Source organism: Hyperolius riggenbachi, chromosome 3, assembly GCF_040937935.1.
Source record: "Hyperolius riggenbachi isolate aHypRig1 chromosome 3, aHypRig1.pri, whole genome shotgun sequence".
Classification (NCBI taxonomy): Eukaryota; Metazoa; Chordata; class Amphibia; order Anura; family Hyperoliidae; genus Hyperolius; species Hyperolius riggenbachi.
The window spans coordinates 67,527,505-67,543,171 of record NC_090648.1 but is presented as its reverse complement, the minus strand read 5'-3'; the positions used below and the strand labels follow the sequence as shown (position 1 = coordinate 67,543,171).

Here is a 15,667-nt window from a genome sequence, read left to right as displayed (position 1 = left end):
GCAGCATCTGTTGAAATATGCAATACATCTTACATAATCCAGGGCCTCCAGGCATGCACTCCCCTGTCACACGTCCCTTTAAACGGGACATCTGCTGTGTGTGACTGCTCAGTCCTCCAGTCACTGTACATCATGCTGCTGCTTCTGCTGCTTGCTTTACTGCTGCCCTTCTCCCAAGGGAGCGACCATGCCAAGTTTGCCAAGCAGGACGAGTTCAATGTGCTGGTCTATGGGACACTCCAGCTAAGCCAGGCAGTGAAAGACACTTACAGCAACAACAATGCCAAACTGCAAAGGATTGTGGGTAGGCAAGCCAGGCAAGAGCAGACCCTCGGGAGGCTGCAAGCGGAGGTTTCCAGAGCCAATCAAGAGAAAAACAGGCTCACTGTAGAGGCCGAGAAGTTCCAGGTAAAGTACAATACATTTCTATCAGTCATCGCGGCAGCCAATTAGATGTCAATGTACTCAAGTAAACTATTATTGATGTTAATTTTATGCATTTATAAAGCCCTGACATCCTCTGCAGCACTTTACAGAGTACATAGTCATGTCAATGACTGTCCTAAGAGGAGCTCATAATATAATCCCACCATAGTCATATTCTAATGTCCTATCATATTATTATACATATTTATATAGCACCGACATCTTCTGCAGCACTAGTACACAGTCATGTCACTGACAGTCCTCAGAGGAGCTCACAATTTTATCCCTACCAAAGTTATAGATTGATGCCCTACCATATTATTATTATGTATTTATATAGCACTGACATCTCCCGCAGCACTTTATAGAGTACATAGTGATGTTACTGACTATCCTCAGGGGAGCTCACCATCTAATCCTACTATAGTCATAGTCTAATGTCCTACCATATTGCTATTATTATGTATGTATACAGCACTGGCATCTTTTGCAGAACATTACAGAGTACATAGTCATGTTACTGACTTTCCTCAGAGGAGCTCACGATTGAATTCCTACCAGTTATAGTTTTTCATAGTCTACTGTCTACTAGTATGTTTTAGAGATGTCATCTCCTGCAGTGCTGCAGGAGATGAGAACCAGGTTGCCCAGATGAAGCCCATGTGAACACAGTGAAATATATAAAATCAATTAAACTCTTGGCCAATTTGTACCTGGTCTGTAAGGTAAAAGAGGCAGCCACTATGCCATTCCATCAACCAACTAAGTATGATATAGCTTTATTGCAATTACAATAATCCTAAATCTGGAGACATTTGTAACAATAGCTGTTTGGCCAAGTAATTTTCAGTTGAGTGTGCAGCTAAACTTCTCTCCACACAAAAAAGTTCTCTGTGTTGTTGCCTTTGTTCCAGTCGCGATGGTTTTCTCAGTTCCTGTTAGGACAGGAGGCAGGGGCGTAGCAATAGGGGGTGCAGAGGTAGCGACCGCATCGGGGCCCTTGGGCCAGAGGGGCCCTGAAGGGCCCCTCCTCAACTGCAGTATTTGCTCTCTATTGTTCCTGTGCTCATGATAATCACTTCTATATATACTTTTAATAGTGGTAATCATTAACAAACTGTCCCCCATCCGCTTCTTGCACCTCTGACACTGTAGTTGCCATTGGTGCGCCGTATCAATTGTTATGTATAGAGTGTTTGGGGGGCCCCATTGTAAAACTTGCATCGGGGCCCCCAGCTCCTTAGCTACGCCACTGACAGGAGGTCAGGGGAAATTGGGGACAGACTGTGCTAAAAGGCGAAAGAAGTACCTTCATCTTTCAACACAATTTAAAACTGAAGGGAAGGTTTTTGTTAAAACCAATGAAGACAGAACTGGAGCAAATCTGGTGTAAAACGGGAGGAAGAGCTGCTCGGTGCAACCAATCAGAATCCTCAATCTGGATATCTTGCTTTATTTTTGATCCAGCTCAGCTCCACTTTTTCTTGGACTGAATGTGATAAAAATGCCCCATCATTGTCTCTATCCAGGTGAGGCATGAAGTTTCTTTACTAAGATATAAGGAGCTGGAAGCAGAGCGTATAGTTCCCGAACTAGTCCTAACAATAGCTATCCAATGTTCTAAAGCATTAAACGCAACATAAAACGAATAGTTAAAAACATATGACTCATTTCCAAGTAACTTGAAGGGTTACCACTCAAACTTTTCACTTCACTTGGAAGCTAATCACTAAGATTGCCATTACAGTCTAAAATTGTCAGAATGTAACGAGGTGTACTAAGCTGTGCAAACAATGTAAAAATGTTTTTGCTGTGTCCAGCCAGGAGGGAGGCAGAAAACTTTTTTAGGTTTGCTTCCACAGCAATTAGTTAATTACAAGACAATCTGATATTTTGTCCTTTAGTCCGGTTTTACATTTTTTTTTCTTTTTGCAGTGCAATGCTCCAGCCACATTGCAATGCAAAAATCCTCACTCATAGGACCCTGCAGAAAAGTGCGCCGGCAGGGTCATTTGCCACTCCCCCGGCGATCGGCACTCCCCTCCGCTCTGGCTGGCATCCCCACTCTCTCTGACATCAGTGCTGGTCCTGGCTTGATGACGTCACGAAGCCGCAACCCGGAACTGAGCGGCAGTACGAGCGGGGATGCCGGCCGGAGTGGAGGGTCCACTGCGGCTCATCGCTGGAGCCTGGGAGGTGAGTAAAGGCTGCTGGCTACAGGGAGGACACACAGCCCAGCAAGCAACATTGGGGATCCACCTGCCTGACCCCCCCCCCCCCCCCCAATACTGCCTGTCAGCCAACTGACAGTAGAGTCTTGGTTATCCATAATTCAACTAACTAGCAGTCCCAACCAACCAGCATAAATCCCCAGCAGCACTCACAGTGGTGAAGGCCAACTTCTTAGGCTGTTTGTGGGCTCTGCTGTGCTTAAAGGACAACTGAAGGGAGAGGCACATGGAGGCTGCCATAATTATATAGATACCACTTGCTTGGCCATCCTGCTGATCCTCTGCCTCTAATGCTTTTTAGCCATAGCCCCTAAACAAGCATGCAGCAGATCAGGTGTTTCTGACATTGTCAGATCTGACCAGATTAGCTGCATGCTTGTTTCTGGTGTGATTCAGACACTACTGCAGCCATATAGATCAGCGGGGCTGCCAGGCAACTGGTATTGTTTAAAAAAAAAATATATCGCAGCCTCCATATTCTCATTTCATTTATCCCCTAAAGACTGGGTGCCACGGCTCCCACAAGGTAATATATTTTTAATTACTGCACTTTAACATTTAATACAGAGTATGTATATAGAGTGGTGTATAATACTGTATTAGCTAGATGTATATTTTTAACATTGATTCTCAAGCAACCAGAAAGCTTCTCTATGCGGCATCAGCTGATCCCTGTCGATGCCAGATAACGAGACTGGTGCAGCATCTATCCCCTCACGTCCTGTCCCACCTGACACTTATGACTGCCGAAGGAGTCAGATCCTCCCCAACCAGCACCTTGCTGGCAATAACAACATGGCAGAGGTTCTGACCCTTTCCTGCCCCATCACAATCCCTCACAAGGTTTACAATTGTCCAGGCTCTGCAGATGAATGTGGGGGTTGATTTGTAGAACTCTGTCTCTTGCAGTATTTGAACATCACAGGGTGACTGACATTCTCTCCCACAACCACAAAGGTCTCCAGTAACATATGCAGTCTCTTCCAACATTACAATTATACTGTGATCTGACTCGCAGCAACCACGTTACGTAACACATTTATTTTGGCACTGTAGCTGAACTCCACTCAAATGTGGTTGTCATTACTTAAAATAGAAATTAATGATCTGACCTAAAAATGTATGTGGTTTTGCATAATCAGGTGTGTGTGTGTGTGTGTGTGTGTGTACACATATGTGTGTGTGTGTAGTGTGTGTGTGTGTGTGTGTGTGTGTGTGTGTGTGTGTGTGTGTGTGTGTGTGTGCGTGTGTGTGCGTGTGTGTGTGCGCGTGTGTGTGCGTGTGTGTGCGTGTGTGTGCGCGTGCGTGTGTGCGTGCGTGTGTGTGTGTGTGTGTGTGTGTGTGTACATATGTGTGTGTGTGTGTGTGTGTGTGTGTGTACATATGTGTGTGTGTGTGTGTGTGTGTGTGTGTGTACATATGTGTGTGTGTGTGTGTACATATGTGTGTGTGTGTGTGTGTGTGTACATATGTGTGTGTGTGTGTGTGTACATATGTGTGTGTGTGTGTGTGTGTACATGTGTGTGTGTGTGTGTGTGTGTGTACATGTGTGTGTGTGTGTGTACATGTGTGTGTGTGTGTGTGTGTACATGTGTACGTGTGTGTGTGTGTGTACATGTGTACGTGTGTGTGTGTGTGTGTGTGTGTGTGTGTGTGTGTGTGTGTGTGTGTGTAGTGTGTGTGTGTGTGTGTGTAGTGTGTGTGTGTGTGTGTGTGTACATATGTGTGTGTGTGTGTGTGTGTACATATGTGTGTGTGTGTGTGTACATATGTGTGTGTGTGTGTGTACATGTGTGTGTGTACATGTGTGTGTGTGTGTGTGTGTGTGTGTGTGTGTGTGTGTGTGTGTGTGTGTGTACATATGTGTGTGTGTGTGTGTGTGTACATATGTGTGTGTGTGTGTACATGTGTGTGTGTGTGTGTACATGTGTGTGTGTACATGTGTACGTGTGTGTGTGTACGTGTGTGTGTGTACGTGTGTGTGTGTGTGTGTGTGTGTGTGTGTGTGTGTGTTTTGTCTGGGGACAGCTATTTTTTGCAAAGTCATTCAACTTTATGAAGTGTATCTGCCACCCCCACCTCCCCAATTACCCCCTCTTTATTGTGCTCCCAACCAACACTTAGCGCCCTTTTACACTTGGGGCGGACCGTTGTGTTCCACAGAGCAGAAGTAGTACAAATAGTGTGCAGGACACCAGGCAATTTGAGCCAAATAATGCAAAACAGCATAAGTATAGCCATGGAAATATTGAATCAAATCAAAAACTATAAGAAAAAGTATCCATAGCACCAAATAATAATCAAACAATATACTTATTGCCCAAACAAATCCCAGTTTTATTAGGGAATTGTCCCAAAAACAATTAAAAAGCAAGTGGTTTGCCTAAAGGCAAAAAAAAAAAAATGAGATGAACTCACCTGGGGCTTCCCTCAGCCCCCTGCAGCCGATCGGTGCCCTCGCAGCTCCGCTCCGATGGCCCAGGACCCCCCGGCGAGCACTTCCTGTTTGGCCATCACCGGCCGACAGGCATGGGAACGCGAGTGATTCTTCGCGCTCCCAGCCTGTATATCGCCCCCTATGCTGCTATTGTGGCCAGGAGGCCGCAATAGAAGCATAGGGGGCGATATACAGGCTGGGAACGCGAACAATCACTCGCGTTCCCATGCCTGTCGGCCGGTGACGGCGAAACCGGATGTGCTCGCCGGCGGGTCCAGAAGCATCGGACCGGAGCTGCGAGGGCACCGATCGGCTGCAGGGGGCTGAGGGAAGCCCCAGGTGAGTTCATCTCATTTTTTTTTTGACTTTAGGTTATCTTTAAGCAGTGGTAGAGGTAGGTCTCTGTGTGAGATTAGGGTTAGGTATAGCTGTAGTAAAATATCAGTATCATTTACAAAAATTTTACACTTCTTAACCATTTACCGCCATCCTAACGTATTAAAACGTCATGCTTACCGCTATTAACAGCAACATGACGTTTTAATACGTCGCGCATTCCCGCCGCTGCTACCGCCGTGTGTCCGCCGCTACCGCCGCCATTACCGTCGGGATCCCGTGCTGGGCGATTGGGGAAGAGGACTGAACAGTCCTCTACCCAATCGCAGTGCCTGGAGTGAATGGACGTGACCGCGAACAGCGGCTACGTCCATTCACATAAACAGGAAATGTAACAGTTTAATAAAGTGTGTAAAAAAAAAAAAAAAAAAAGTGAACACGTCCTATGAGTGTTCACCAGCGCCATCTTGTGGCCAAAAAGTATATTACACTTACAAAATACATACATTTTCAAGTATATACACATCATTAATAAAATTACACTTCCAACCCTCCCCCCCAAAAAAAACACTTGTAAAAAAAAAAATCAGCTTAAAAAAAAAAAAAAATAGTTGCCTTAGGGACTCAGCTTTTTTTATTCTATATTTTATGGGGGAAAATTAATTTTAATTTATTACATAGGGGCTTGTAATTATGGCCAGAACAAACAGAAAAATAACCACTTATATTTCAAAATAATATACTGTCGCCATACATTGTGGTAGGGACATAATCTAAACGGTTTAATTATCGGGACCACTGGGCAAATACAACGTGTTTGTTTTATCCACAGGAGAATGTTTAATTTTAAAACTATAAAGGCTGAACACTGAGAAATAATGATTTTTTTTCTTTTTTTTTTCTGTTTTTCTCATTAAAATGCATTTAGAATAAAAAAATTCTTAGCAAAATGTACTATCCACAGAAAGCCTAATTGGTGGCGAAAAAAACGAGGTATAGATCATTTTCTTGTGATAAGTAGTAATAAAGTTATTAGGGAATAAAAGGGAGGAGCGCTGACAACTGAAAATTGCTCTGGTCCGTTAGGATAAAAACCCTTGGGGGTGAACTGGTTAATAGTAGAATATCGATACATTTACAGATATTCTACTAGCTGAAGTTTTGGGTGCCCTTTTTGCATGTATACTTTGGATGTGTGGGTTTCTCCAGCTCTCTCTATTGCTGTAGTCTGTTATCGACAAAAAGTCGGCAACTCTCTTCTAACTACATGATATACTAAACAGAAAGAAGAGCAGGAAATGCGGAGGCTGTCGCACAGAACGGAACAAAGCCTGCGGGAGGTCCAGAGGGGGTACAGCGATCTGCAAAAAAGGGCACATGCGCTAGAAAAAATGGTGCAGGTGAAGGAAGGGACTCTGCCAGCTTTAAAGGTAAGCCTTGGTGTCAACATGTAAAAGCTACCGCAAACAATGCTTATTGTGATCTATGTTACCGCAAACACTGATTATTGTGATCTATGCTACCACAAACACTGCTTACTCTGATCTATGCTACCGCAAACACTGCTTACTCTGGTCTATGCTACCGCTAACACTGCTTACTCTGGTCTATGCTGACACAAACACTGCTTACTCTGATCTACACTAGATCAAACACTGCTTACTCTGATCTATGTTACCGCAAACCCTGCTTACTCTGATCTATGCTACTGCTAACACTGCTTACTCTGGTCTATGCTAATGCAAATACTGATTTATGCTAACGCAAACACTGCTTACTCTGATCTATGCTACTGCAAACCCTGCTTACTCTGATCTATGCTACTGCTAACACTGCTTATTCTGATCTATGCTACCGCAAACACTGCTTACTCTGGTCTATGCTACCGCTAACACTGCTTACTCTGGTCTATGCTGACACAAACACTGCTTACTCTGATCTATGTTACCGCAAACACTGCTTACTCTGATCTACAGTATGTTACCGCAAACACTGCTTACTCTGATCTACACTAGCTCAAACACTGCTTACTCTGATCTATGCTAAAGCAAACACTGCTTACTCTGATCTATGCTACCGCACACACCGCTTACTGTGATCTATGCTACCGCACACACTGCTTACTGTGATCTATGCTACCGCACACACTGCTTACTCCGATCTATGCTACCGCAAACATCAAAAGAGAAAAGCCATCCATATGGCAAACAATATGTAATCAATAACACAATTATCTCAAACTATCATAGAAATATAATCTTTATTAATGGAGAACAATACATATAAAAACAATTAAAAACACCAAGTTCAGCACATGTGGACAATATAATACACTGTAATATGAGTAGTAATACATGAATCTCACAATGATCAATACAAAAATATATATACACCTGGGGTCTAACGGAAAGAATATGGATATAATCACCTGGGCCACAAACACTAATGTCCTTAACAAACACACATAGGAAGTGATGACCTACTACAGGTAAATGGTGTAGAAATCTGTAGGTGTAATAAACATGTATGGACAAGGAAGTTGGTGCCCAGCACCTCCGTAAAACTAATGCAATATGGGCACCAACTTCCTTGTCCATACATGTTTATTACACCTACAGATTTCTACACCATTTACCTGTAGTAGGTCATCACTTCCTATGTGTGTTTGTTAAGGACATTAGTGTTTGTGGCCCATATTCTTTCCGTTAGACCCCAGGTGTATATATATTTTTGTATTGATCATTGTGAGATTCATGTATTACTACTCATATTACAGTGTATTATATTGTCCACATGTGCTGAACTTGGTGTTTTTAATTGTTTTTATATGTATTGTTCTCCATTAATAAAGATTATATTTCTATGATAGTTTGAGATAATTGTGTTATTGATTACATATTGTTTGCCATATGGATGGCTTTTCTCTTTTGATGTTAGTGGTTGATTACATCCTAGGCAATGTTATTTAGGTGGCTCTTTTGGTGTTTATTTTGCTATGCTACCGCAAACACTGCTTACTCTGATCTATGCTACCGCACACACTGCTTACTGTGATGTATGCTACCGCACACACGGCTTACTGTGATCTATGCTACTGCACACACTGCTTACTCTGATCTATGCTACTGCTAACACTGCTTACTCTGATCTATGCTACCGCAAACACTGCTTACTCTAATCTATGTTACCGCACACACTGCTTACTCTAATCTATGTTACCGCACACACTGCTTACTGTGATGTATGCTACCGCACACACTGCTTACTGTGATCTATGCTAACGCAAACACTGCTTACTGTGATCTATGTTACCGCAAACACTGCTTACTCTGATCTATGTTACCGCAAACACGGCTTACTCTGATCTATGCTACCGCAAACACTGCTTACTCTGATCTATGCTACCGCAAACACTGCTTACTCTGATCTATGCTACCGCAAACACTGCTTACTCTGATCTATGCTACCGCAAACACTGCTTACTCTGATCTATGCTACTGCTAACACTGCTTACTCTGATCTATGCTAACGCAAACACTGCTTACTCTAAACTATGCTACTGCTAACACTGCTTACTCTGATCTATGCTACCGCAAACACTGCTTACTCTGATCTATGCTACCGCAAACACTGCTTACTCTGATCTATGCTACTGCTAACACTGCTTACTCTGATCTATGCTACCGCAAACACTGCTTACTCTGATCTATGCTACTGCTAACACTGCTTACTCTGATCTATGCTAACGCAAACACTGCTTACTCTGAACTATGCTACTGCTAACACTGCTTACTCTGATCTATGCTACCGCACACACTGCTTACTGTGATCTATGCTACTGCTAACACTGCTTACTCTGATCTATGCTACCGCAAACACTGCTTACTCTGATCTACAGTATGTTACCGCAAACACTGCTTACTCTGATCTATGCTAACGCAAACACTGCTTACTCTGATCTATGCTAAGGGCTCTATTTTATTTAAATCCAGAACAAAATTACCCAGCATGCTTTAATCCTCCAAGTGCTTACGGAGGAAGTAGAACGACAGAAGGAACAGATGGAAAAGCAGAGAGAAAAACTATTGAAACTCAGAAACTTCTTAAAAAGAGTAAGCATTCTTTACGTAATTTCTCCATCATTTACATATTATCTGCATCATTACTAATTATCTGCATCATTTTCAAATTATATAAATGATATAAAGATATAAAATGAATAAACAGAGGCAGGCCACAAATATAAACACCGCTTAGTCAAAACATGAAAATCACCCGTCTAATATTGTGTAGGATCCCCTTGTGCCACCAAAACCCCTCTGATCCATCCAGTCATGGACTCTACAAGTCCCCTGAGGGTGTCCACTGGTAACCAACACCAAGACATTAGTAGCAGATTCCCTAAAGTCTGCCAGAGATGCAAGGAAAGGATTTATACTCACCTAAGGCTTCCTCCAGCCCCCTGTAGTCCTGTATGCTCCCTTCACTATCCTCCCAATCCCCTCCACAGTCCCAGCTGCGCACACCACTCCATCATGCTCCTGTAGCCGGCAGCGTTCTGCCCTTGAGCCGTTTGTTAAGACTGTAACTACGCAGATTGGGTGGTACAGTCCACCGGGACTGCACATGCACAACAGTCTACGACCCAGATGGATCGAGGACTTCACAGGAGCACAGCAGAGGGGCCCGGAGGACTATAAGGGAGCTGACAGCCTACAGCAGACTGGAGGAACCGCCAAGTAAGTAAAAATCCATTCCTCCCTTTCGTCTCTGATTTATTTTAAGGGAACACTATCGCCAAAAAAAAAAAAGTAGGCAGTCAAAATCTGACAGAACCGACAGGTTTTGGACCAGTTCATCTCCACATGGGGGATTCTCCGGGTTTTCTTTGTTTTCAACAGCATTTCCTGAACAGCAGTTTAACTGCCAATATAGTAAGATACCAGCCAGCCTCCCTACTCACTTGCACACTATTTTGTCAGACTTTGCAACTGACGTTCAGGTAATGCTAACGAAAACAAAGAAAACCCAGAGAATCCCCCATGAGGAGATGGACTGGCCCAAAACCTGTCGGTTCTGTCAGATTTTAACTGACTACTTTTCGCGATAGTGATCCTTTAAGTCTGTTAAAGTAGACCTGAGATGGGGGAAAAACAGAGTTTTGCTTTCAATTGTTCAAATGTCCCTCCAGTTAAAGTCCCCGACTACCTGAGTCATGGACAACGGCCCATGTGCAGTTAATAAAGACTTGTAACTATGCATAAGCAGAACACTCTCGGCAATGTGAGCGTGGTGAAAGAGGCGCTCGGATGGGCCATGTGCAAGCACCGTAGTGTGTGGCCCAGTCAGGTCAGGGACTTTACAGGGGTGCAACAGCGAGACCCGAAGGACACAGAGGGACCTTAGAGACTACCGGGGTCTGCAAGAAGCCCCAGGTAAGTAAAACTCTTTTCCTTCATGTCAGAGGTCTCCATGGATTGGACTAGTTTTTCCTGAACATCCCAGAGATGCTCAACTAGATTGAGATCCGGGAATCTGAAGGTGAATGAAAAGTTAGTTCATTAGCGGAAGCCACCTCCCGCCATTGCGCCATAGTCTGGTTCTGACAGTCGCACAGCCACTGCAGGTTCTTTTGCCACTAAATAGAGAATGACACTGAATGGTCTGTCGCTAAACAACAAACTGAGATGCATTGTGTGTTGTGACACCAAAACGTTACAGGACAACTGAAGCAAGAGTTATATGGAGGCAGCCATATTTATTTCCTTTTAATACTAGTTGCCTGGCTGTCCTGCTGATCCTCTGCCTCTAATACATTTAGCCATAGACCCTGAACAAGCATGCAGCAGATCAGGTGTTTCTGACATTGTTGTCAGATCATGCTTGTTTCTCGTGTTATTCAGACAATACTGCAGCCTAAACAGGGCTGCCAGGCAACTGGTATTGTGTAAAAGGAAATAAATATGGCAGCCTCCACATCCCTCTTGTTACAATTGCCCTTTAAGTTCTGTAACAAGACAGGTGAAGCCACCATGGATTGGCTGATTCCTAACACGTTTCCTCTCAGGGCCAGCATTACTTTTTGGGAGCTTCAAAGGGGGGAAAAAAGGCGCCCAAGGTATAGGTACCTGAGCAACATTTGCTCTTCTAGTCTACCATGGTAAACCTTGAGGGATCTTTATGGAGAAGCACCTGATCAAGTGACCGATTTGTAAGCTTCCGATTGGCTAATCATGATTACATCTCACTTTTGCTGATACTGTTTTAGGCTACATTGGAAGCAGAAATCATTTGTTTGCGAAGCCAACTAGAGACTTGCAAATTAATAACTTTTTTCTATAAACTCTTCTCCAGAAGAACTTCTGTAAAATAAAAGTATTCTCTAGTGACAATTTACCTGAACATAAACTGAATGCAAATATACTAGGGAGAAAAACAAACAACTAAGCTTGAAGAAGTTCTAATCTAGCCCTTTCCATGCACTAATACCATAAAACCTATATCTGTGTCAGAGATGAAAGGTGGTGGTGATATGAAAACAAACCTGAAGTGAGAGGGATCTGGAGGCTGACATATTTATTTCCTTTTATACAATGCAGATTACCTGGCTGTCCTGTTGATCCTCTGCCCCATCTTTTTGAGTATAGACCAGGCATGGGCAAACTTGGCCCTCCAGCTGTTGAGGAACTACAAGTCCCACAATGCAGTGCAGGAGTCTGACAGCCACAGTCATGACTTATAAAGGCAAATGTATTGCGGGATTTGTAGTTCCTTAACAGCTGGAGGGCCAAGTTTGCCCATGCCTGGTATAGACCCTGACCAAGCATGCAGACCAGGTACTCTGACAGAAGTCTGACTAGATTAGCTGCATGCTTGTTTCAGGTGTGTTATTCAGACACTACTGCAGCCAAAGAGATCAGCAGGTCTGCCAGGTGACTGGTATGGTTTAAAAAGAAATATGGCAGCAACCATATGCCTCTCACTTCAGGTTCCTTTAAGTTTTACATTACATTTTATATTACCGGTTTTGATGTTAGAAGAGTTCAACAGATTTATTATAGTTAATATTATTATTGTTGGCCAACATTGGAAAAAGTCAGAAAAATACAAAATAAAAAAGCAGCCCTATCCCTGCTGTAGGGCAGTAGGGGCAATACATTTCCATAAGGTTTTGTTGGAAGTGATTAATGCAAACCTGAACTCAGAACTTCCTCTCTACTCTAAAAGATAAGCAGCAGCATAATAACCTATAAAGAAAAACATTTCTTTGTTACAGCTGATACAAATCCTGCAATAAATCTGCAGTGTGTCTTCTTCCTGCTTTCATGGAAGTAGATATATTGTTAACATCCTGTATTTATCAATGAGCTGCTCTGCTGAGGCAGCCAGCTGACTCAGCTGAGAGATCAAATTACAACTTGTGATTAGACACAGATGAGGGGGAATTAGACAGGCTAAACTCTCTAAATACGTACAGGGTGCATTTCTCTATGTTTGCCTTCTGTCCTGTGCAAGAGTTCAGATCCACTTTAAACTGGCTTGAAAAAAAAAATGACGTGAGGCCACCTTTAGCACAGCTGCATTGTGGAGAGCGCTGGGCTGGCGTTTCACTTATATTGGGAGTCTCTGGGAGTGGCTGGCAAATACTTCAGCATTGCTACAGGCATATATCTGAGCAGGTGTCAGGTGACCACAATACACCTGTGCTGATCTACATCACTGGCATCCCTCCTAACATGTGACACTACAAACGCCACACAAACACGCACTCACATGTCAAGAGATCCCTGCTAGAGTTTTCATGGTATTTCATCAATGCTCAACCAGTTTACCTTTAACCCACATCTCAGGAAGATGCAGGCCTCCAATTGTATTAACCACTCCCATACGTTTCTAATGCTGGCCACACATGCTGCACTGTGAGGCGCAGTTTCTGGAATGCTTTGTGGTATGAGGAGACTCTGAGGGACATTCTAATGCCTGGTGCACACCATTCAATTTGGATGGGTCGAGTCGATTATTTCCGACAGGTCCAATCTGATTTCCAATCGTTTTTCTGATCACGATTGGCAAATTGATCAGAAAACGATTGGAAATCAGATCGGACCTGTCAGAAACATTCGATTGACTTGTCTATCTGATGAGGAATCGCGTGGTATGTACCAGGCATTACAAAAACTATGGAAATCTGTTTCAGTCTCATGCTACACATTATATTTTCAAATGTATGAACTATTGACCTTTTTTTAAATCTCTCCCTTGCACTCAGACGCTGTTCTCTTCCAGGGAAGAGGTTTATGGCTGTAATTCCTTATCAGTGAGGGTTACTATATACCTACTAGGTCCCGACTGCAACTGTCACTTGCATACCTGAATGTGAACTCTTCAAGGCAGAAACAGTTATTTGTGTACTTAGCACTGTACATACACATGTCTATCTCCTCATATCATATAATGTCATGTCGGGCACACTTTAAAGTATGCAGGACAGGCTTTGCACAATATTTATGCTTAGTTGAAGTGTCATATTGTCTGTAGCGCTTAAAAAAAAAAAAAAAAAAAAAAAAAAAAAAAAAAAAGATTAGACACAAGATTTGTTCCCCTAATGGTGCCCATACATGGTACAATTTTTTCATTTTTCTTCGATTAGATAATTTTGTTCGATTATTCCGTTAGATCCAATATAAAAAAATTTCCAACATGTCCGATCGGATTTTTGTTAAAAAAAATGGGATAATTGATTCTTTTTTCTTGATTGAAATAAAGATTCTTTTTTAAAAAAAAAAACAAAAAAACATTCGATTCGATTTTTTTGGTCAAATCACGGGAAAATGTAACATTTTTATTGTACCGTGTATGGGAACCTTAAAGAGACACTGAAGCGGGGGAAAAAAAAGTATGATATAATGATTTGTATGTGTAGTACAGCTAAGAAATAAAACATAAGGAGCAGAGACACAAGTCTAGTATTGTTTCCAGTAAAGGAACTGTTAAGAAACTCCAGTTATCTATGCAAAAGAGCAATTGGGTTCCACGACTTTCAAAGTCGCAGAGAGCTCTGTCTTCTGAAGCTTGTTATCTCAACTGTCAGTCACTGCATTTTCTTTCACTCTCCAGAGGACAGTTCAAAAGTTCACAAGACTGCCCTGTAAAATCATTTAGAATGCTGAGTAGTACTTAAACTGCAAAAATTAGAGAATGATGCAATGTTATAAAAAAACACTATATAACTGAAAATAAAAATATGAGAATATTTTCTTTGCTACTAATGTTCTAGTAATTATCCGTACTACACAACCAATTCACTATACCATATATTTTTTTTCGCTTCAGTGTCTCTTTAAGTGTATTACTTTGCCCTGAAGCTGCCCCTTGTTACAGCTACACCTCATTAATACAGATTCTGTCTTCCTGCCCAGGTTTCTGCTATCAGTTCCAGCTGACACTCCCTCCCGTCCAATCACACAAGCTCATTGTGCAAGGACAGCTCCTCCTCTGCCTGGACAGGAAGACACTTTATGGACAGAAGGAGCTTCCTGGTGTGAAGACTGCAGACAGCTGCACAGGAAGAGCAGAGAATGCTGGATATATGATATCTGTACAGAGGACTCGGCCTGTTTATACGTTTTTACCATTGCTGGATCACCCTCACCAACATGCATCCAGCTCACCATGGGCTAAACACAGACATGGACTTTTATATTCCCCCCCTTGTACATTCTTTCCTATAACTTTATGTATTTGTATATATATGTAACCTTATTTATATGAGATCTTATAATGGAACACACATCTCTGAGGTAGTTTGTTTTTGTGATACTAGATTGTTAATGAATTTGCTTCCTCCTTTAACTTTGTATACTGTAGTCATTGCCAATGGCCACTGGGAGATCTGTGGCATGTTTTTAAAGATTAACTGAAGGGAGAGGGATATGGGGGCTACAATGTTTATTTCCTTTTAAACAATACCAGTCGCCAATGGCGTACCTAGAGAATTTGACTCCCAGTGCTAATTATTTACAGACTAACAATCCCCCAGAACAACCATTTATTTGTATGGGAGGGTTGACGGGTTGGGGCGCCGAGCATGTTGCAAAAAAATTTGGGAGATTTTTGGGGAAAAGGAGTCGTCAGGATGGGGACGGAGCTAACCGTTCTAAAACTCTCTACGCAGTGCTGCAGAAGATGCCAGTGCTATATAAATTAGACATTAGACTATGACTATGGTAGGAACAGA

At 42.6% G+C, this 15,667-nt stretch overlaps 2 protein-coding genes across 10 annotated transcripts in view; one reads left to right on the top strand and one right to left on the bottom strand.

The window, feature by feature from the left end:
- The window catches only part of DOCK6 (dedicator of cytokinesis 6), a 248,549-nt gene that overhangs the window by 117,136 nt on the left and 115,746 nt on the right, over positions 1 to 15,667 (bottom strand). The gene's annotated exons all lie outside the window — the stretch shown is intronic.
- On the top strand, positions 51 to 15,247 carry ANGPTL8 (angiopoietin like 8). The gene is made up of 4 exons (XM_068274317.1): positions 51 to 408; positions 6,714 to 6,860; positions 9,423 to 9,542; positions 14,850 to 15,247. The coding sequence occupies exons 1-4, from the start codon at positions 133 to 135 to the stop codon at positions 14,871 to 14,873; spliced, it is 567 nt and encodes a 188-aa protein (XP_068130418.1). The 5' UTR covers positions 51 to 132; the 3' UTR covers positions 14,874 to 15,247.

Bases quoted from the DNA above. Each gene is read 5' to 3' on its own strand.
- ANGPTL8 (XM_068274317.1), top strand. From the start codon at position 133: ATGCTGCTGCTTCTGCTGCTTGCTTTACTGCTGCCCTTCTCCCAAGGG. The intron at 409-6,713 runs GTAAAGTACAAT...TATACTAAACAG, and splicing joins TAGAGGCCGAGAAGTTCCAG to AAAGAAGAGCAGGAAATGCG. The intron at 6,861-9,422 runs GTAAGCCTTGGT...ATTTAAATCCAG, and splicing joins GGACTCTGCCAGCTTTAAAG to AACAAAATTACCCAGCATGC.